Below are 24376 nucleotides of genomic sequence, written 5' to 3'. Positions count from 1 at the left end.
AGGAAAGTTAAGACCTCCAAGTAAACAATGTGCTTGAGAATATGGAGAGCAACCTTAAATTTTTTTGTCTCTCCAAAAGAAGGAAAAACAAAATGTCTAATGGCCTTAGCCAGATTTGCATTGTTTGTAGCATATATAAAATGTTGGTATTTCAATAATTTTTAACCTCCTCATATCACAGCCTATATTCTCTACATGGTTATTGGATCGCCCCTCAGTCATCTTTTTTTTTTATTTGAAATAAAAACAAAACACACTTTTCCATTTTTATTTCAAAATAACAAACACACCACGTAGTGCCCATTCCATTGAAGCCCTCGTCTCCTGTAATAAATAGATAGAAAATACAAAACTATCATATCCCTCACCTGTCCAACCTTCTGTCCCATGGCGTAATCATTTTCTGGGGATAAACAGTTTTCAACCTGGATGGTTCCAAGATGCGACCATCCAGGCTCACAACAACTGGGTAATGAGTTGCTGCAAGCACAGCTGTTATGGACTGACCTGGTTTGGAGCAGTGATATTGCAACCACTAGGGACAGCAGCTGCAGGTAGCGTAGTCAGGGATAGCCAGAAGTCAGTACACAGAAACAGCAATGTAATTTGAAGGATAAGCAGGAATCGTAGTCAGGGATAGCCAGAAGTTGGTACACAGGAACAGCAATGTGGTATCTTGAGGAAAAGCAGCAAGTGAAAGGAAGCTTGACTAGAGCTGGTAGCTCAATAATCTCACAAGGAATGGAGTGCTATGCCAGGTTTTAAATAGGGTGTTCAATCAGGATGGAGCCAATCAGAAACACAGGGTGGTGACCAACAGGAACCCAGGGTGGAGACCTTCAGAAACAACACAGGTACAAGTATTTGGGTTAGCACAGAACTGTCCAGTAAGCTGAATAGCTCAGTGGGAAGAGCTGCTCTCTGGTGCACAGGAGCTGCTGGGTTTGAATCCCTAATCGTAGATGGATTATGAGCAGAAGACGCATGAATCGGTGCATTCACAGATGTCGGTTTACAGTATACATCCGACTGGATGAGCCCAACCAGAAAGTTCACTTTTTTAACATTGTATGTATATGTAAGATGAATATTTAAGGAATTATGATTCATAAAATCCTCGAGCTGCCACACCGTCCCATCCCACAAAAAAAATGTTGTCTATGTATCTATGCCAGCACAGCACATGGGAGGCGGCCAGTGGGTCCCCGTCTTTTAAAAGGAATCTCTCCCAGGACCCCAGGACGAGATTAGCATACGAGGGCACAGAGGCCGCGCCCATGGCTGTGCCACACTTCTGTAGATAGAAGTGATCTTTATAGACAAAAAAATTGTGGGTAAGAACATAGTGCAGCAGCTCGAGGATGAATTCACATAAAGGGCTGTCACGGTTGGAGGCCCCCAGGAAGAGGCAGACCGCATCGATGCCATGTTGGTGATCAATACAAGTATAAAGGCTCTCCATGTTGGCTGTCACCATCAAGGTGTCGTGATCCACAACAATGCCGTCGACCCTAGCCAGGGCGTCCATAGTGTCATGCACATATGATGGTAGAATTTCAACCATAGGTTTTAAGTAGAAGTCAATAAATTGGCAAATTGGGTTACAAAGGCCCCCCCTTTGCCAGACACAATGTGGTGCCCCAGAGGGTCAAAGGCATTCTTGTGTATCTTAGGCAGCAGGTACAACGTCGGGATCTTAGGAAATTTCACAGTTAGACCATCAAGTACCTGCTTAGTAATCACACCTTTATCCAGAGCTCTAACCAAAATGCCTTGGAGATCGAGAGAGAAAGAACCCAGAGGATGTCAGTTTTGAAGTTGATCAGGTTGGGCTCATCCAGATGTATCCAGATGTATACCGTAAACTGACATCTGTGAATGCACTGATTCATGTGTCCTCTGCTCATAATCCATCTACGATTAGGGCCGTCCCGGTCGGACAGTTCCTCCGAATGAGGCGGATCTGTTCATCTGATGCCAAATTTGAAACACAGGCCTCTGATTTAAAATCCCGGTTTGCTGCACGCGGTTATTCTAACCGGTGCATCAGGCGGGGATATCAGAGAGCAAGGACGACTCCACAAGGTGATCTCCTTAAACCTTCTAGGGCTCTACCATATACCACTAAGAATGGACCTATTAGATTTATATCCACATTCAACCATGAATGGGAGGATACGAGCAGATCCTTAAAAAACATTGGTCGAATTTTGAACGCTAAGCCCTTCCTGGGAACAAGCCTTGGTGACTGCCCCTCTATGACTGCAAGGAGGTCCAAAAATCTCAAGGATCTCTTGGTGAGCAGTCACTATGTTCCTACTTTGAATCACCCATTTAATTCTAGAGGTCCAACACCTGGTTCCATACCATGCGGCCGCTGTCTTGCCTGCACAAATGTCCTGCGCTGCACCACGTTTTGCTCTTCCAATGGCAAAAAACAATTTGACATCAGACATCGGATATCATGCAGTAGCACAAATGTCATTTACTATACCACATGCGGCTGCTCAAAAATCTATATAGGACTTACGTCGAGAGAACTTAGAGTACGTGTGCGGGAGCATGTGCGGGACATTTGTGCGGCCAAGACAGAGACCGACATCACTCTTCTCAAGACTATCCCGCATCATTTTAGACAACATCATAACAGTGAACCATCCTCCTTTAAAAGTGAGAGGGATCGACATCATTCACCTAGGGATTAGAGGGGGTGATTATAAAAAAAATCCTGGCCCAGGTGGAAGCTAAATGGATCGTACTACTAGACACTCTGACCCCTAGGGGTCTAAATGAGTCATTATCTTTTTCATCTTTCCTATGATCCATGTCATGATCCCAATGGCAGGGGATCACAAAAAGGACAAGCACAGATACAAACAAGCTCTAGGGCGATGGAACCTAAGCTGACCGCGACCCTGAACCTAACACACAAATAAAAGTAGCCGGGAACGTGCCTACGATGATCCTAGACGTCTCGCTCCAGCCGAAGATCTAACTTCCCCTATTAGAAGAAACACAGACCTCTCTTGCCTCCAGAGAAATACCCCACAGCAATAGCAGCCCCCCACATATAATGACGGTGAAATGAGAGGAAGGCACATACGTAGTATGAAAACAGTTTCAGCAAAATGAGGCCCGCTAAAGCTAGATAGCAGAGGATACAAAAGTGAACTGCGCGGTCAGCGAAAAACCCTTCAAAAAACCATCCTGAAATTACTTGAACTCATGTGCCAACTCATGGTACATGAAAAGCAATTTCAGCCCACTAGAGCAACCAGCAGCAGAGAATCACATATCTGCAGGCTGGACTAAAAACCAAATTAAGCAAAACACAAAACAGGAAAATCCAAACTTAGCTTGTCCAGAAGGTACTAGGAGCAGGGAGCAGAGGTAACAAGACACACTGGATACATTGATAACCGGCGAGGAAATGCCAGCAAAGCCAGGTTAAATAGGAAACTCCCATATGCTGATGGAACAGGTGGAACCCAGAAACCCAGGAAAGACAAGTCACCCAGTACCATCAGTAACCACCAGAGGGAGCCCAAAAACAGAACTCACAACAGTACCCCCCCCTTGAGGAGGGGTCACCGAACCCTCACGAGAACCACCAGGGCGACCAGGATGAGCCCTATGAAAAGCGCGAACCAAATCATCAGCATGAACATCCGAGGCAACCACCCAAGAATTATCCTCCTGACCATAACCCTTCCACTTGACCAAATACTGGAGTTTCCGTCTGGAAACACGAGAATCCAAGATCTTCTCCACAACATACTCCAATTCTCCCTCCACCAGCACTGGAGCAGGAGGCTCAAGAGAAGGAACAACAGGTACCTCATACTTCCGCAACAACGACCGATGAAACACATTATGAATAGCAAACGATGCCGGGAGATCCAAACGAAACGACACAGGGTTAAGAATTTCCAAGATCCTATAGGGACCGATGAACCGAGGCTTGAACTTAGGAGAAGAGACCTTCATAGGAACAAAACGAGAAGACAACCACACTCAAGTCACCAACAAGAAGTCGAGGACCCACGCGGCGACGGCGATTAGCAAACTGCTGAGCCTTCTCCTGGGACAACTTCAAAATTGTCCACCACATGACTCCAAATCCGATGCAACCTATCCACCACCATGTCCACTCCAGGACAATCAGAAGGTTCCACCTGACCAGAGGAAAAACGAGGATGAAACCCCAAATTACAAAAGAAAGGAGAAACCAAGGTAGCAGAACTAGCCCGATTATTAAGGGCAAACTCGGCCAGCGGCAAAAAGGTAACCCAGTCATCCTGATCAGCAGAAACAAAACACCTTAAATAAGTTTCCAAGGTCTGATTAGTTCGTTCAGTCTGGCCATTCGTCTGAGGATGGAATGCAGACGAAAAGGACAAATCAATGCCCATCTTAGCACAGAACGTCCGCCAAAATCTAGACACAAACTGGGATCCCCTGTCAGAAACGATGTTCTCAGGAATCCCATGCAAACGAACCACATTCTGAAAAAACAGAGGAACCAACTCAGAGGAGGAAGGCAACTTAGGCAAGGGTACCAGATGAACCATTTTAGAAAAGCGATCACACACAACCCAGATGACGGACATTTTTTGAGAGACAGGGAGATCCGAAATAAAGTCCATGGAAATGTGCGTCCAAGGCCTCTTCGGGATAGGCAAAGGTGACAACAATCCACTGGCCCGAGAACAGCAAGGCTTAGCCCGAGCACAAACCTCACAAGACTGCACAAAAGAACGCACATCCCTCGACAAGGAAGGCCACCAAAAAGACCTGGCCACCAAGTCTCTAGTACCAAATATTCCAGGATGACCTGCCAACGCAGAAGAATGGACCTCGGAGATGACTCTACTGGTCCAATTATCCGGAACAAACAGTCTCTCAGGCGGACAACGATCAGGTTTAGCCGCCTGAAACTCCTGCAAAGCACGTCGCAAGTCTGGGGAGACAGCAGACAAAATCACCCCATCCCTAAGGATACCAGAGGGCTCAGAATTTCCAAGGGAGTCAGGCACAAAACTCCTAGAAAGAGCATCCGCCTTCACATTCTTTGAACCTGGCAGGTATGAAACCACAAAATTGAAACGAGAGAAAAACAGTGACCAACGAGCCTGTCTAGGATTCAGACGCCTGGCAGACTCAAGGTAAATCAAATTTTTGTGATCAGTCAAGACCACCACACGATGTCTAGCACCCTCTAGCCAATGACGCCACTCCTCAAATGCCCACTTCATGGCCAAAAGTTCCCGATTACCAACATCATAATTCCGCTCAGCCGGCGAAAACTTTCTAGAAAAAAACGCGCATGGCTTCATCACTGAGCCATCGGAGCTTCTCTGTGACAAAACCGCCCCCGCTCCAATCTCGGAAGCATCAACCTCAACCTGAAAAGGGAGCGAAACATCTGGCTGACGCAACACAGGAGCAGAAGAAAACCGGCGCTTAAGTTCCTGAAAGGCCTCCACAGCCGCAGGAGACCAATTAGCAACATCAGCACCCTTCTTAGTCAAATCCGTCAAAGGCTTAACAACACTAGAAAAATTAGTTATAAAACGACGATAGAAATTAGCAAAGCCCAAGAACTTCTGTAGACTCTTAAGAGATGTAGGCTGCGTCCAGTCACAAATAGCCTGAACCTTGGCGGGATCCATCTCAATAGTAGAAGGGGAAAAAATATACCCCAAGAAAGAAATCTTCTGGACTCCAAAGAGACACTTTGAGCCTTTTACAAACAAGGAATTGGCCCGCAGGACCTGAAACACCTTCCTGACCTGCTGAACATGAGACTCCCAGTCATCAGAAAAAAACAAAATATCATCCAAATACACAATCATAAATTTATCCAGATATTCACGGAAAATATCGTGCATAAAGGACTGGAAGACTGAAGGAGCATTAGAAAGTCCAAAAGGCATTACCAAATACTCAAAATGGCCCTCAGGCATATTAAATGCGGTTTTCCACTCATCACCTTGCTTTATTCGTATAAGATTATACGCACCCCGAAGATCAATCTTAGTGAACCACCTAGCCCCCTTAATGCGAGCAAACAAATCAGTCAACAATGGCAAAGGATACTGATATTTTACGGTAATCTTATTCAAAAGACGATAATCTATACAAGGCCTCAAGGAACCATCTTTTTTGGCCACAAAAAAAAAACCTGCTCCCAAAGGGGACAAAGATGGACGGATATGTCCCTTTTCCAAGGACTCCTTAACATAATCCCGCATAGCAGTATGCTCTGGCACTGACAGATTGAACAAACGACCTTTAGGAAATTTACTGCCTGGAATTAAATTTATAGCACAATCGCAATCCCTGTGAGGAGGAAGCGAACTGAGCTTAGGCTCCTCAAAAACATCCCGATAGTCAGACAAAAACACAGGAATCTCAGAAGGAGTAGATGAAGCGATAGAAATCGGAGGTGCATCATCATGAACCCCCTGACAACCCCAGTTTAACACAGACATTGATTTCCAGTCAAGGACTGGATTATGAGTTTGTAACCATGGCAGACCAAGTACTAGAACATCATGCAAATTATACAGTACCAGGAAGCGAATCACCTCCTGATGAACGGGAGTCATACGCATGGTCACTTGTGTCCAATACTGAGGTTTATTCATAGCCAAAGGTGTAGAGTCAATTCCCTTCAAAGGAATAGGGACTTCCAGAGGCTCCAGACTAAACCCACAGCGATTGGCAAATGACCAATCCATAAGACTCAGGGCAGCGCCTGAATCCACATAGGCATCGACGGAAATGGATGATAATGAACAAATCAGAGTCACAGACAGAATGAACTTAGACTGTAAAGTACTAATGGCAACAGACTTATCAACCTTTTTTGTGCGTTTAGAGCATGCTGATATAACATGAGCTGAATCACCACAATAAAAGCACAACCCTTTTTTCCGCCTATACTTTTGCCGTTCACTTCTGGACTGAATTCTATCACATTGCATTATCTCAGGTGACGGTTCAGACGACACCGCCAAATGATGCACAGGTTTGCGCTCCCGTAAACGCCGATCAATCTGAACAGCCATAGTCATAGACTCATTCAGACCAGCAGGCGCAGGGAACCCCACCATAACATCTTTAATGGCCTCAGAAAGGCCATCTCTAAACTTTGCAGCCAGAGCGCACTCATTCCACTGAGTAAGTACCGACCACTTCCGAAATTTTTGACAATAAATTTCTGCTTCATCTTGCCCCTGAGAAAGGGCCAACAAAGCTTTTTCAGCCTGAATCTCTTCGTTAGGTTCCTCATAGAGCAAACCCAATGCCAGAAAAAACGCATCCGCATTAAGCAACGCAGGGTCCCCTGGTGCCAATGCAAATGCCCAATCCTGAGGGTCACCCCGCAGGAAAGATATAATTATCTTGACTTGCTGAGCAGGGTCTCCAGAGGAGCGAGATTTCAGAGAAAGAAACAACTTGCAATTGTTCCTAAAATTCAGAAAACGAGATCTATCTCCAGAAAAAAACTCTGGGACAGGAATTCTAGGTTCAGACATAGGAGCATGTACAACAAAATCCTGTATATTTTGAACCTTAGTGGCAAGATTATTCAGGCTGGAAGCCAAACTCTGGACGTCCATGATAAACAGCTGAGATCAGAGCCATTCAAAGATTAAGAGGAGGAGGAAGTAGCCAGGCTGCAATAAGGCTAGGCAGCAAACTCTGAGGGAAAGGGAAAAAAAAAAAAAAAAAAAACTTCCTCAGACTACTTATCCTCCTACTTCAGCCAATACAATTAACACTTTGTGGGCCGGTTATACTGTCATGATCCCAATGGCAGGGGATCACAAAAAGGACAAGCACAGATACAAACAAGCTCTAGGGCGATGGAACCTAAGCTGACCGCGACCCTGAACCTAACACACAAATAAAAGTAGCCGGGGAACGTGCCTACGATGATCCTAGACGTCTCGCTCCAGCCGAAGATCTAACTTCCCCTATTAGAAGAAACACAGACCTCTCTTGCCTCCAGAGAAATACCCCACAGCAATAGCAGCCCCCCACATATAATGACGGTGAAATGAGAGGAAGGCACATACGTAGTATGAAAACAGTTTCAGCAAAATGAGGCCCGCTAAAGCTAGATAGCAGAGGATACAAAAGTGAACTGCGCGGTCAGCGAAAAACCCTTCAAAAATCCATCCTGAAATTACTTGAACTCATGTGCCAACTCATGGTACATGAAAAGCAATTTCAGCCCACTAGAGCAACCAGCAGCAGAGAATCACATATCTGCAGGCTGGACTAAAAACCAAATTAAGCAAAACACAAAACAGGAAAATCCAAACTTAGCTTGTCCAGAAGGTACTAGGAGCAGGGAGCAGAGGTAACAAGACACACTGGATACATTGATAACCGGCGAGGAAATGCCAGCAAAGCCAGGTTAAATAGGAAACTCCCATATGCTGATGGAACAGGTGGAACCCAGAAACCCAGGAAAGACAAGTCACCCAGTACCATCAGTAACCACCAGAGGGAGCCCAAAAACAGAACTCACAACAGATCCATTTGTAACATTGGACCATCATCTAACCTAATGCATCTCTGTTCCGGTCATTTTCCCACACTCCTTTGCCTAGGGTGTTAATTTTCTTTTAATTAATTTTATTTTATAATTATTTGGTTTTAATTTTCTGATTTTTCTATAATCTTTACAGTGGGACAAAAATTGTGGTCTCTTTTACATCTATGATGGACATTGGAACCACAAACTTATTATCTGTCTGATCATCTATTCAACCTGCCAATCACGTTATAAACAATCATGCGATGACTTATGGGATTGGTGCATTTTGGAATTGCAATATGCTTTATTTATGTACTGTATATCTGTCTCCATGCCCATAATGTTATACGTTTGATATTATTGATGTGGTGACTATGTATAACATTGTCCTATATGCCACTTGAATATGATGCTAATGGTAGAAGAATGGCCATTCAGATTTTGCATCGGTGATATAGTGGTTGTGCTAATGCGTGCCGCGGCTCTTGATCTCTAGTGGACAGTGGCACGCCTTTTTGTCTTGCTGACACGCCCGGAGACTTTCCCCCTCCCCGCACATGCGCAGTAATGCACAATGCTCCGTTGTACCTTCCAGGACCTGAGATGTGCGGAGCGCATGCGCCACCTATAACCGCTGTCATTGGCTTCCAATACACCATGTGATCCACATGTGACCATAAAAGGTCCTTGATGCTATATTTATTTTTTACTCCCCTTGAAAAAGCGGTGCATTGAACATGCGAAACGCGTGTTGGGGTCATCTAACACAAGGCCCAGGGTCCAGGCACATAAAGGAGACACTTGCACAAAAATGGGCTGCATGGTTGGGTTGCCAGAAGAAAGCCATTACTGCACAAATGCCACAAAGTATCTCACCTACAATACGCAAAACAGCACAAAAACAAGCCTCAAAACTTCTGGAACAAGGTAATTTGGAGTGGTGACACCAAAATTTAACTTTTTGGCCACAGCCATAAACTGTACATTTGGAGAGAGATCAACAAGGCCTATGATGAAAGGAATATCATTCCTACTGTTAAGCACGGAGGTGGATCGCTGATGTTTTGGGGATGTGTGAGCTACAAAGGCATAGGAAACTTGGTCAAATTTGAAGGAAAGATGAATGCAGTACGTTATCAGCAAATGCTGGAGGCAAATATGCAATCATCAGCCCAGAAGCTGCGCATGGGACGTACTTGAACGTTCCAACATGACAACGATCCAAAACACAAGGCCAAGTTGACCTGTCACTGGCTACAGCAAAACAAAGCAAAGGTTCTGGAGTGGCCATCTCAGTCTCCTGACCTGAATATCATTGAGCCACAATGGGAGTATCTCAAGTGTGCAGTTCATGCTAGACAGCCCAGGAATTTACAGGAAGCTTTTTGCCAAGAATAGTGGGCAGCTTTACCATCTGAGAAAATAAAGAACCTCATCCACAACTACCACAAAACACTTCAAGCTGTCATTGATGTTAGAGGGGGCAATACACAGTATTAAGAAATGGAGTATGTAAACTTTTGATCAGGATTATTTGGATGTTTTAGGTTGTCATTATGATTTAAAAAGAGAAAACACAGTAGTTTGACAATAAATGGGTTCACTCAACCACTAATCATGAGTGGAGAAAAAGGTTTGGTATTATCATTCATATTCTCTGAAAAAAGGCCAAGAAAGTAAAAATTCGGCCAGGGTATGTAAATTTTTAAGCACAGCTGTATACCATTAAAAAATTAGATTTTTATTAAATGTGTTAAAAAGTTAGAATGGAAACAAAGAAGCTGCTGAATAGACTAAATGCAGACGCTATAGAGTACAGATGACATAAGATGTTAGGCTTGTTATAACTTATAAATCTACATGTGCAGCAGAACTAGGGGTAAACATCCCCAACAGTTTATACAAAATAAATGTAAGTGTCGAAGCTTGTACTTATGGTACATAAAAATAATTCTACTTGTTAAAGCATCCCCACAGCGCCAACGCACGATAGGTGGGTGCAAGCTTTATTATTTTATTGGGGACAAAATTTTATATCAAGAAGGGGTTGTCCTAGTAGTGGACAACTCCTATAAGGGAGTTATAGTGAGTATTTTGAACCTACAGGTGCGTCACAGAATTTTATAATATTAGAACATTGAAATATGATATTTTAGTAGTAAAAATGTAATTTTTATATTATTTGCAAATATTTCAGTTACGCAAGAGTTAAAATGTGAAACTGGCCCTCACAATTTATGGAGTAATTTCTGCTGAACTTAGTGATGCCCCATAATGTCTGGTGTGATAAACTACTGTTAGGCCACATGTCAGGCCTGAGAAGGCAGGAGTGCTATTTTGCTTTTGGATGACAGATTTTGCTAGAATAGTTTAAAGACAATATTTATGGAGCTCCTATGGTACCAGAACAGCAAAAAAAAAATTACCCCTTTCTAGATATTGCGTCTAAATGAATTTATCTACTGAGAATTGCAAATATGCCAGTTTAGTGCCCATGGATTCTTCCCCCATACAGCGTAGAGCCCCCATGTATTGTGGCACCCCCATACATTGTGCCCAGCTTATGCTTCTAGCGATACCCACCCGTAAATTAAGTGCCTTATCTCCAAACCGAAAAATTCACTGGATTTTATTTGAAGGGGTTTTGGAGATGTGTTGCTTTTCCAGTTTTTGTTCTACCAGTAACATGGAAACCCCTATATTTCTAATGACAGATGACGGGCCTGAATAGGGGCTGCTTTTGTGCAGGATAAGTGGGAGTTTTTATTGGTAACATTTTGGGATACAAAACATTTTTTGATCGCTTTCAGTATGAAGCTGCATCACATTCCGTGTTAATTCCACAAGAATGCGATTCAGACGAAACCTCCAACTGAACCACTCATTGTAATGAGGCAGATGGAGACACTTTGGACTCTGGCATCTGTTTTGCTGGTATTCATCTTTTTAGCCGTCCACAGAACTGTGGTCAAGCAAACTTGGGCTCTAACAAGATGGCTAAAATGATGGGATATCGCCAAACAGATCCCAGATGGAGTTCAAAGTGTCTCGATCTGCCTCATTATAGTAATTGGTTCCATCAAGGATTTTGTCTGAATAGTGTTTTTTGGTATTTAGACGGAGACCCTGATGTAAGTACTCAGTGTAGAGCGAAGGATAAATGTGATCCAAGCCTTATTCCAATTTTTGAGAGGTAGAATGAACAAATAGATAGCAGTACAAGGGTAATTTTTATTTTTGTTTTTTACACGGTTCACTTTGCTGTATAAGTAATTTGTCGACTTTATTCTTAGGGTCAATGCGATGTCAGCGATATCCGATTTCTATATTTGTTTTATATTTTTCTGCTTTTACGCAGTAAAAATGTCTTTCTAGAAAAATAGCTTTTTTGTCGCCATATTCTAAGAGCTGTAACTTTTTTATTTTTTAGCAAACCGCGCTGTATGAGGGCTTATTTTTTGTAGGACAAGTTGCAGATTTGTTTGGTACCATTTTGGGGCACATAATTTTTTTGATACCTTTTTATTCAGTTTTTATTCAGACATAGTATGAACAAAACCCAGCAATTCACTTACAAGTTTTATATTTTTTGGGTGCAGCTCGCTGTGCGGTAAAAGTAATATAACCATGTTGTTCTTCAGATCAGTACAATTGACAAATATTTGGCACGTTTATTTATACCATTTTTCTTTTTAAATATGACTTTTTGATCTTTTTGGTCAATTTTTTGTTTGTCAGTATGATGAAAAAGCAATATATATATATATATATTTTTTTTTTTTTACGGTGTTTGCTATATATTCAGGTCATTCTGAACACGTCAATGCCAATTACCAATTATATGTACAGTACTTTAAAAAAAATTTTTTAACACAAATGCTAAGCTTTAAGTGGTGAAACGGCTTTTTGTGATATGTGTGTGCTTTTTTGTATTACATTTTTTACTTTTTTTACATATTTTTTTAAACTTTTTTCAGTTAGTCCCACTGTGAGATATGTATATTTTTACTTTGATTGCTGGTTTCACACATTGAAGTACTCATGTATTGCAGTGCATGAGACCTGCCATTGATTCACGGACTGTGCCTGTAAAGGCCCCGTCACACTAGACGATATCGCTAGCGATCAGTGATGTTGCAGCGTCCTCGCTAGCGATATCGTCCAGTGTGACAGGCAGCAGCGATCAGGCCCCTGCTGTGCTGTCGCTGGTCGGGGAAGAAAGTCCAGAACTTTATTTGGTCGCTGGACTCCCCGTAGACAGCGCTGAATCGGCGTGTGTGACACCGATTCAGCGATGTCTTCACTGGTAACCAGGGTAAACATCGGGTAACTAAGCGCAGGGCCGCGCTTAGTAACCCGATGTTTACCCTGGTTACCATCCTAAAAGTAAAAAAAACAAACACTACATACTTACCTACAGCCGTCTGTCCTCCAGCGCTGTGCTCTGCACTCCTCCTGTACTGGCTGTGAGCGTCGGTCAGCCGGAAAGCAGAGCGGTGACGTCACCGCTCTGCTTTCCGGCCGCTGTGCTCACAGCCAGTACAGGAGGAGTGCAGAGCACAGCGCTGGAGGACAGACGGCTGTAGGTAAGTATGTAGTGTTTTTTTTTTTTTACTTTAACGATGGTAACCAGGGTAAACATCGGGTTACTAAGCGCGGCCCTGCGCTTAGTTACCCGATGTTTACCCTGGTTACCGGCATCGTTGGTCGCTGGAGAGCGATCTGTGTGACAGCTTTCCAGCGACCAAACAGCGACGTTGCAGCGATCCGGATCGTTGTCGGTATTGCTGCAGCGTCGCTTAATGTGAAGGGGCCTTTAGACTCTGCTCATAGCAGGATCAAACAGATCACCGTACCCTGGCGTCATGTAATGACCTCGGCGTACCATGGACATGATTAGCAAATGGGGCACAGGGGCAGTCAATCCTGCCAAAAGGGGTCTTTTAACCCCAGTTTAACCACTTAGATGCCATTGTCACAATTGAAAGCAATATTTAAGGGGTTAATCTGCCACGATCAGTTCCAAAACTCACCAGAGCCAGTGTTGCAGTGTGTCAGTTGCCTTCAAGGGGGGTTGTGGTAGTATCCACTTATTCCCAATCGGCGTTTTAAAACTGCGATGGAGTAAGACCCCTTAACGGCCACCACTTTAGTGCATATTGGTAGTCGCTAAGGGGCTACAAATTGGCACTATGGCTTAGGATCCCTTATTGATTATGCTTGAAAAATGTATATTGGTCATCATAAATAGGTCATTTTTATGTTTCTTTAAACCAGTTTTTCTACCACACTAATAATACTCTGCATACATATAGAGTTTAATCATTAATTAAAATGCAACTCCAGCACTAGGAGTAACATTGGTCATATAGTTTTATTGTGGAGTTTGAGGAATATACTAATTCTATTTACTTTTCAGATATTGCGAACCAGGTATTACTTGCTTTGTTCACAATGGAGATGATCTTGAAGATCTATGCACTTGGTTTCCAGTCATATTTTATGTCTCTTTTCAACCGATTTGACTGCTTTGTGGTATGCACAGGACTTCTCGAAATCCTGTTAGTTGCCAGCAACATCATGTCTCCACTTGGAATATCTGTCTTGCGGTGTATCCGACTTCTTCGAATATTTAAGATTACACGGTAAGCATGTATGTGTATAACTAAATTAATATCAGTATTATTCATTGAAAAATTATTTGAAATTAAATATAATGGCTTTTGAAGGTAATTAGTGCTTGGAGTTCCAAGTTTTTGTTTTTTCATCTACTTTTTGCAGTCTGACAATAGTTTTTCAATGGGATTGAGATCTGTGTTTTTCCCAACTATAGACCCAAAATTTCACTCATCCATTTGTTCTATTCTACTTGAAAAAGCAACTACCAATTTGCTCCTGGATAACTGGGAGAAGTTGCTCTCTGGGGATGCTTAGATACTGTGCTTTATTAATTGCAGTAATTTTAGGCAAAATTGTAGGTGAGCATATTCTCTTGGATGAAAAGAAAATCCATCTGGACTGCAAAAAACTGTGGTAAAGTTATTTTCTCATTTTCTCTGTTGAAGCCCCTTCCAAATTTTTGGAATAATGAGTGGAAGCAAAGGAAAAGGTGTGCGCTAACGTGAATCCTGTATCACACTAACAGTAGAGCATCCTGAGACCATTCATGTGTGTGGTGGCTTCTCATGCAAGAGAGTTGGCTCACTCACAATTTTACCTAAGGGGTCATACTCATCTGCCAAAAAAACATACGAGTGCAATCTGATAAAAAATCAAAATGCACTCTAACAAATCTTAATCTATGAGTTACAGCTAATCTGCAATTTTTTTCTCAGCTGAAATTGGACTGAGAAAAAAAATCACAGCATGCTACAGTTTGCCTCGAATATCGGATGAGACTCGCCAATGCAAGTCAATGGGTGTGATAAATAAATTGAACGACACTCGGACCACGCGAGTGTCGTCTGATTTTTACACACCCATGTCCTTTGAAAAGCTGGCACTTCAGCAGACGCGTACAGTAAAATCACATCTTACCCGACAAAATAGAATAGATATATAAAGATGTCAGTCACATATATAATTAGTACAGTGCGTGTGCAGCTTACTGTACATGTATTTCTTTACTTACTAAATTATTTTCTAAAAAAAATTGCATGGGATCCCCAACATTTTATTAACCAGCAGAGGGAAAGCAGACAGCTGGGGTCAGATGTTTATAGATAGGAAAGGGGGTAATACCCATGGAGCTTCCTAGGTTATTAATATCAGCTCACAGCTGTATACTTAGCCTTTGCTGGTTATTAAAATGGGGGACCCAAAAAATGACATAGGGTGCCTTTAGAATTAATAACCAGCAAAGGCTGGGCAGGTGGCTACAAGCTGATATTAATAGCCTAGGAAGGGGCCATGGATCTTGCCCGCCTATGGCTAAAAACAACAGTACTCAGCTGCCCCAGAAAAGGTAAGATGTGCTAATTCTGGCACTTAGCCTCGCTTTTCCCACTTACCCTGGTGCGTTGGCAAGTGGGGTGATATTTGGGGTTTGATATCACCTTTATTTTGACATCAAGCCCAGATGTTAGTATTGGAGAGGCATCTATAAGACGACCCTATTACTAATCCCATAGTCCATTAATTGAAAGACTGACACAGACTCCTTTAATCAATCTTAATTAAACCATACTCACGTCATCGCCTATTCCAGGGACACCATTGTCCCCTGCAAGAGAATTAAAATATCAAACAACAATATTCCTCACCTGTCCACTGAGAAAATAATATTCCATTTGTCCACGACGGGTCTAGCTCTGCTACATCTAGATGGCAGGCTGCATTGTTGCATGATGCCACTATACAGCCTGTCATTCAGCAGACACTGAGCAGCGTCTGCTACCACTGCTCATTTACGGAAGTAAGAAACTGGGAAAGAAAAAGCACAGAAGGGTCTTATCCGATGACAATGGAGTATCAGGGAAAGGAGAGATACACTCACCTATCTAGGTTGCCGAATGGCAAGACATAAAAAGCATATAAAACAGCTGATGTACAGATACTGGTCAAGAGGACGAACAAAGATATAGAGGGGAAGACGAAGGTATCACTCATGCGCTGCTGATATCCAAATATCGGTAAAATTAAAATATTTATTTAGACACGTTTAAAAGTCAACACGTTTCAAGGTCACGCAGGACCTCTTCATCAGGACTAAACCTGGGTAGGCACTGACAAGCATCATTTGGCACAAATAATTACTAATAATAACAAGTTAAATGTTAAATGGTTTGAAAGCTTTTTACATTTTTAAGATATTATACCACAATGTATGGTATGATATTTAAAATTTAGATTTAATCTTGACCATTAGTTGTATTTTCTCTTTCCCATGTTTATATTCTGCTTTCTTTATACTTCAGATATTGGACATCACTAAACAATCTTGTGGCTTCACTGCTCAACTCTGTCCGCTCCATTGCATCACTTCTACTTTTGCTTTTTCTCTTCATGATCATCTTTGCCCTTCTCGGCATGCAGATGTTTGGTGGAAAGTTTGATTTTGAAGACACAGAAATAAGGAGAAGCACTTTTGATACCTTCCCACAAGCATTGATCACAGTTTTCCAGGTATTTTTCAGATATAAGCGAAGTAAAATATAATGGGGCTGAATAGCTATGTTAAGATATGTCTTCTTTTGGCAATATTGTAGGCAAAAAGAGATGTCACCAACTTCAGACTTTTTTCATTGCACAGGACATAAAATCTTGGGAGACTGTATTGAAGCAAAATATTATACATTGGTAAAGGTTTTATATTGTGCTATTTTCATTTAACCCCTTAAAGACCAGAGGTATTTTGGGTTTTTCATATTCATTTTTTGTTCCCCTTCTTCCTAGAGACATAACTTTTTTATTTTTTGGCAAAAATGTCCATGTGAGGGCTTGTTTTTTGCGGTATGAGTTGTATATTTGAACAAAACCATTAGTTTTACCATGGCGTGTACTCAAAATGGAAAAAAAATTCCAACTGCTGTGAAATTCAAAAAAGCACAATCCAACAGTTTTTTTTTTACCATGTTCACTAAATGCTAAAACTGACCTGCCATTATGATTCTCCAGGTCATTACAAGTTCATAGACACCAAATGTGCCTAGGTTCTTTTTTATTTAATGGGAATCTGTCACCCCAAAATTTGAGAATGAGCTGCGGCCACCGGCATCAGGGGTTTATCTACATCATTCTGTAATGCTGTAGGTAAGCCCCCGATGTACCCTGAAAGATAAGAAAAGTGAGTTAGATTATTCTCACCCAGGGACGGTCCGGTTCGGTTCGGGTCCGATGGGTGTCGCGGTCTGGGTCCGGCACCTCCCATCTTCATGCGATGACGTCATCTTCTTTTCTTCCTTTTCTTCCTCAACACCATTGGAGCTACTGCAACCCTCAACCTACTGTCTCCTTCCCCATAATCCTGTAGAATGTAAGCCCGCAAGGGCAGGGTCCTCGCCCCTCTGTATCAGTCTGTCATTGTTAGTTTTGTTTACTGTAAGTGATATTTATATTTTGATGCAACCCCTTCTCATGTACAGCACCATGGAATTAATGGTGCTATATAAATAAATAATAATAATTCCTGCTGCGGCTGCAGCGCAGGCGTACTTTATCTGCCCTGTTGAGGGCAGAGCAAAGTACTGCAGTGCGCAGGTGCCGGGCCTCTCTGACCTTTCCCGGCGCCTGCACACTACAGTACTTTGCTCTGCCCTCAACAGGGAAGACAATGTACACCTGCGCAGGAGCCGCAGCAGGAAGAAAAGAAGAGGACATCATCGCATGAAGATGGGAGGCGCCGGACCCGGACCGCAGCACCCATCGGACCCGAACTGAACCGCGACCGCCCCTCGGTGAGTATAATCTAACCTGTTTTTGTTATCTTTCAGGGTATATCGGGGGGCTTGCCTACAGCATTACAGAATGCCCCTGATGCCGGTGGCCGCAGCTCGTACTCGAATTTTGGGGTGACAGACTCATGGTGAAAAATATTCCAAAGTTTGTTAAAAAAAAAAAAATGGCACCATTTTCCGATACCAGTAACATCTCCATTTTTCATGATCTCGAGTGGGTTGAGGGCTTATTTTTTGTATGCCGAGCTGAAATTTTTAATGAAATAAATTTGGTGTAGATACAATCTATTCATTGCTCGTTATTGCATTTTAATGCAATGTTGCGGGGACCAACGTAATTCTGGCGTTTTGATTTTTTTCTCGTTACGCCATTTAGCCATCAGGTTATTAATATATATATATATATATATATATATATATATATATATATATATATGTGTGTGTATATTTGTTTTTTATTGTTTTATTTTAAATGGGGTGAGTGGGGATGATTTGAACTTTTTTTTTTTTTTTACATTTTAAAAACTTTTTTTTTTACCTTTGGCATGCTTCAGTGGTAGAAGCTGCCATAACCTGATCGGCTCTGCTACATACAGGCGATGACCAGATCACCTGTATGTAGCAGAATTGCTGATTTGCTATGAGCCTATGAGCAACGACCACTGGCACCCCGGCAGTGACAACCATAGAGGTCTGCTGGAGACCTCTGGTTGTCATACCAACCCATTGGTGACCTGCAATCACATTTCGGGGTCACCGATGGGTGGGCTTTCCGGCATGCTTGCCGGAAGTGCCCGTTAAATGTGGCTGTCAGAGTTTGACAGTGACATTTATCTAGTTAACAGCGGCGGCTGTTAGAGGCACATGTTAGCTGTTCAAAACAGCTGACATGTGCCGGAATAGATGTGGGCTCAGTGCAGGAGCCCACATCAAAGGGAGGGAGTCCGACATTGGCATACTATTACGCCCGATGTCGGAAAGGGGTTAAACAGGAGTGCGGTATGTCTGTGGATACTTGATAACTATAGACAAAAATGAAACTAGTACAAGCGATTGCTGTATCGTGGCCCTGCCTTGTTCATTAAAATACTGTAGGCTACTTGCCTGATACCTACCTATTCAACAGCTTTCCCGGCAGGTACAGTAGGGAAAATAAGTATTTTATACACTGCCGATTTTGCAGTTTCCCACCTACAAAGAATGAAGAGGTCTGTAATTTTTATCATAGGTACACTTGAACTATGAGAGACAGAATCTAAAAAAAAAAAAAAGCACAAAATAAAATGATTTTTGAAATAATTAATTTGCATTTTATTGCATGAAATAAGTATTTGTTACAATAGAAAAACAGAGCTTAACCCTTTAAGCCCGGAGGGTGGTTTGCACGTTAATGACCGGGCCAATTTTTACAATTCTGACCACTGTCCTTTAAGAAGGTTATAACTCTGGAATGCTTCAACGGATCCCGGTGATTCTGACATTTCTCGAGACATATTGTACTTCATGATAGTGGTAAAATTTCTTTGATATTGCGTTTAACTGTGAAAAAAATTAAATTTGGCAAAGATTTTGAAAATTTCGCAATTTTCCAAATTTGAATTTTTATGCCCTTAAATCACAGAGATATGTCACACAAAATACTTAATACGTAACATTTCCCACATGTCTACTTTACATCAGCACAATTTTGGAAACAAAATTTTTTTTTGTTAGGGAGTTATAAGGGTTAAAAGTTGACCAGCAATTTCTCATTTTTACATCACCTTCTTTTTTTAGGGACCACATCACATTTGAAGACATTTTGAGGGGTCTATATGATAGAAAATAACCAAGTGTGACGCCATTCTAAAAACTGCACCCCTCAAGGTGCTCAAAACCACATTCAATAAGTTTATTAACCCTTCTGGTGCTTCACAGGAATTTTTGGAATGTTTAAAAAAAAAAGAACATTTAATTTTGTTTCACAAAAAATTTACTTCAGCTCCAATTTGTTTTATTTTCCCAAGGTTACCAGTAGAAATTGTACTCCAAACATTGTTGTGCAATTTGTCCTGTGTACGCTGATGCCCCATATGTGGGGGTAAACCACTGTTTGGGTGCATGGTAGAGCTCGGAAGGGAAGGAGCGCCGTTTGACTTTTCAATGCAAAATTGGCTGGAATTGAGATGGGACGCCATGTTGCGTTGGGGAGCCCCTGATGTGCCTAAACATTGAAACCCCCCACAAGTGAGACCATTTTGGAAAGTAGACCCCCTAAGGAACTTATCTAGATGTGTTGTGAGAGCTTTGAATCCCCAAGTGTTTCACTACAGTTTATTACGCAGAGACGTGAAAATTTAAAAAAAAAATTTCCACAAAAATTATTTTTTAGCCCACCGTTTTGTATTTTCCCTAGGGTAACAGGAGATATTGGACCCAAAACTTGTTGTCCAATTTGTCCTGAGTACGCTGATACCCCATATGTGGCGGGAACCACCATTTGGGCACATGGCAGAGCTCGGAAGAGAGGGAGCGCCATTTGGAATGGAGACTTAGATGGAATGGTCTGCAGGCGTCACGTTCCATTTGCAGAGCCCCTGATGAACCTAAACAGTAGGAACCCCCCACAAGTGACCCCATATTGGAGCCTAGACCCCCCAAGGAACTTATCTAGATGTGTTGTGAGAACTTTGAACCCCCAAGTATTTCACTACAGTTTATAATCATTTTTTTCCTACAAAAATGTTTTTTTAGGCCCCCAAATTTTTATTTTCCCAGGGGTAACAAGAGAAATTGGACCCCAGAAGTTGTTGTCCAACTTGTTCTGAGTACGCTGATACCCCATATGTGGGGGGAACCACCGTTTGGGCGCATGGCAGAGCTCGGAAGGGAAGAAGCACCATTTGGAATGCAGACTTAGATGGATTGGTCTGCAGGCGTCACGTTGCATTTGCAGAGCCCCTGATGTACCTAATCAGTAGAAACCCCCTACAAGTGACCCCATATTGGAACCTAGACCCCCCAAGGACACATGGCAGAGCTCGGAAGAGAGGAAGCACCATTTGGAATGGAGACTTAGATGGAATGGTCTGCAGGCATCACGTTACATTTGCAGAGCCCCTGATGTACCTAATCAGTAGAAACCCCCTACAAGTGACCCCATATTGGAACCTAGACCCCCCAAGGAACTTATCTAGATGTGTTGTGAGAACTTTGAACCCCCAAGTATTTCACTACAGTTTATAACGCAGAGCCGTGAAAATAAAAAATCATTTTATTTCCAACAAAAATGTTTTTTTAGCCCCCCAAACTTTTATTTTTCCAAGGATAGCAAGAGAAATTGGACCACAAAAGTTGTTGTCCAATTTGTCTTAAGTACACTGATATCCCATATGTTGGGGTAAACCCCTGTTTGGGCACACGGGAGAGCTCGGAAGGGAAGGAGCACTGTTTTACTTTTTCAACGCAGAATTGGCTGGAATTGAGATCGGACGCCATGTCGCGTTTGCAGAGCCCTGATGTGCCTAAACAGTGGAAACCCCCAATTCTAACTGAAACCCTAACCCAAACACACCCTTAACCCTAATCCCAACCACACCCCTAATCCCAACTCCAACACACCCCAAACCCTAATCCCAACCATAATCCTAACCGCACCCCTAACCCTGACACAACCCTAACCCTAATCCCAACCGTAAATGTTATGCAAACCCTAACCCTAGCCCTAACCCTAACTCTAGCCCTAACCCTAGCGCCAACCCTAACCCTATCAATAACCCTAACCCTAACCCTAGCCCTTACCCTAGCCCTTACTCTAGCCCTAACCCTAGCCCTAACCCTATCCCTAACCCTAGCCCTAATAGAAAAATGGAAATAAATACATTTTTTATTTTTTTTTATTTTTCCCTAACTAAGGGGGTGATAAAGGGGGTTTTGACTTACTTTTATAGCGGGTTTTCTAGCTGATTTTTATGACTGGCAGCCGTCACACACTAAAAGAGCTTTTATTGCAAAAAATATTTTTTTGCGTTACCACATTTTGAGAGCTATAATTTTTCCATATTTTGGTTCACAGAGTCATGTGAGGTCTTGTTTTTTGCGGGACAAGTTGTCGTTTTTATTGGTAACATTTTCAAGCACGTGACATTTTTTGATCGCTTTTTATTCCGATTTTTGTGAGGCAGTATGACCAAAAAACAGCTATTCATGAATTTCTTTTTTGGGGGGGCGTTTATACCATTCTGCGTTTGGTAAAATGGATAAAGCAGTTTTATTCTTTGGGTCAGTATGATTACAGCGATACCTCATTTATATCTTTTTTTATGTTTTGGCGCTTTTACACGATAAAAACTATTTTATAGAAAAAATAATTATTTTTGCATCGCTTTATTGTGAGGACTATACCTTTTTTTATTTTTTCGCTGATGACACTGTATGGCAGCTCGTTTTTTGTGGGACAAGATGACGTTTTCAGTGGTACCATGGTTATTTATATCAGTTTTTTTGATCACGTGCTATTCCACTTTTTGTTCGGCGGTATGATAATAATGCGTTGTTTTTTGCCTCGTTTTTTTTTCTTTTACGGTGTTCACTGAAGGGATTTACTAGTGGGACAGTTTTATAGGTCGGGTCGTTACGGACGCGGCGATACTAAATATGTGTACTTTTATTGTTTTTTTTGTATTTAGATAAAGAAATGTATTTATGGGAATAAGATATATATATTTTTTTCTTTATTTAGGAATTTTTTTTTCTTTTTACACAACTAAATATTTTATTTTTACTTTTTAACATTGCCCCGGGGGGGGGGGGGGGGGGCATGATGTTATAAGGTCAGATTGCTGATCTGACACTTTGCAGAGCACTGTGTCAGATCAGCGATCTGACGTGCACTGCTCCTGGCGTACCAGCGCCTGCTCTGAGCAGGCGCTTGGTAAGCTACCTCCCTGCAGGACCCGGATGCAGCCCCGTGGCCATTTTGGATCCGGGGCCTGCAGGGAGAAGAAGGTAGGAGATCCTTGGAGCAACGCAATCACATCGCATTGCTCCAAGGGTCTCAGGGAAGCACGCAGGGAGCCCCCTCCCTGCGCAATGCTTCCCTATACTGCTGGAACACTGCACTCATGTTTGATCGCAGTGTGCTGGGGGTTAATGTGCTGGGGGTGGTCTGTGACCACTTCTGGCACATAGTGCCGGAGGTCAGCTGCAAAAGTCAGCTGACACCCGGCCGCGATCGGCCGCCTTCCCCCCCGTGAGCGCGGCCGATCGCTATGACGTACTATCCCGTCCCTGGGAATTAAGTCCCAGGTCACCTTGACGGGATAGTATGTCAATTGGGATTAAGGGGTTAATATTTGGTATAGAAACCTTTGTTTGCAATTACAAAAGTTAGACGTTTCCTGTCGTTCTTGACCAAGTTTGCACACACTGCAGAAGGTATTTTTGTCCACTCCTCCATACAGATCTTCTCCAGATCTTTCAGAGTTCGGCCCTGTCGCTGGGCAACATTGAGTTTCAGCTCCCTCCAAAGACTTTCTGTTGGGTTCTGGTCTGGAGACTGGTTAGGCCACTTCAGGACCTTGAAATGTTTCTTACGGAGTCACTCCTTAGTTGCCTTGGCTGTGTGTTTTGGGTCATTGTCATGCTAAAAGACTCAGCCACAATCTCTTCAATGTTCTTACTCACAGAAGGAGGTTGTTGGCCAAAATATTGCGATACATGACCCTATACATGACCCGATACATGACAGCCATCCTGTCACCTTTGCATTCTGTTCCCCAAAGTATGATATTTCCCCCACCATGCTTCACAGTTGGGATGGTGTTTTTGGGGTTGCACTCATCCATTTTCTTTCTCCAATCAGGTTCAGGACCCAACAAGAAGGGGGGCACTGCTAGACCTAATATTAACCAACAGGCCAGACCGCATATCAAATATAAGGGTTGGGGGTCACTTGGGAAATAGCGATCACAAAATAATAAGTTTTCAAGTATCCTTTAAAAAGATGTGTAGTAGAGGGGTTACAAGGACACTAAACTTCAGGAGGGCAAATTTCCAACGGATGAGAGAGGATCTTGGTGCAATTAACTGGGACGATATCCTGAGACACAAAAATACACAAAGAAAATGGGAGACGTTTATTAGCATCCTGGATAGGACCTGTGCACAGTATATACCGTATGGGAATAAACATACTAGAAATAGGAGGAAACCAATATGGCTAAATAGAGCTGTAAGGGGCGCAATAAGTGACAAAAAGAAAGCATTTAGAGAATTAAAGGAAGTAGGTAGTGAGGAGGCATTAAATAAATACAGAAAATTAAATAAATTCTGTAAAAAGCAAATCAAGGCAGCAAAGATTGAGACAGAGAGACTCATTGCCAGAGAGAGTAAAAATAATCCTAAAATATTCTTTAACTACATAAATAGTAAGAAACTAAAAAATGAT

General features: G+C 42.4%; 1 protein-coding gene across 2 annotated transcripts in view; it reads left to right on the top strand.

Annotated features, from left to right (window-relative positions):
• The window catches only part of CACNA1S (calcium voltage-gated channel subunit alpha1 S), a 592997-nt gene that overhangs the window by 243389 nt on the left and 325232 nt on the right, over positions 1–24376 (top strand). For both annotated transcript variants that reach the window (XM_069739086.1, XM_069739077.1), the window contains exons 12-13: positions 13974–14199; positions 16471–16678. In XM_069739086.1, coding sequence (XP_069595187.1) covers positions 13974–14199; positions 16471–16678 — 434 coding nt within the window. The remainder of the gene's footprint in view (positions 1–13973; positions 14200–16470; positions 16679–24376) is intronic.

This window comes from Ranitomeya imitator, chromosome 1 (genome assembly GCF_032444005.1).
Source record: "Ranitomeya imitator isolate aRanImi1 chromosome 1, aRanImi1.pri, whole genome shotgun sequence".
In the NCBI taxonomy this organism is placed as follows: Eukaryota; Metazoa; Chordata; class Amphibia; order Anura; family Dendrobatidae; genus Ranitomeya; species Ranitomeya imitator.
The sequence above is the reverse complement of the archived record's forward strand: the minus strand, read 5'-3'. Positions and strand labels throughout refer to the sequence as shown.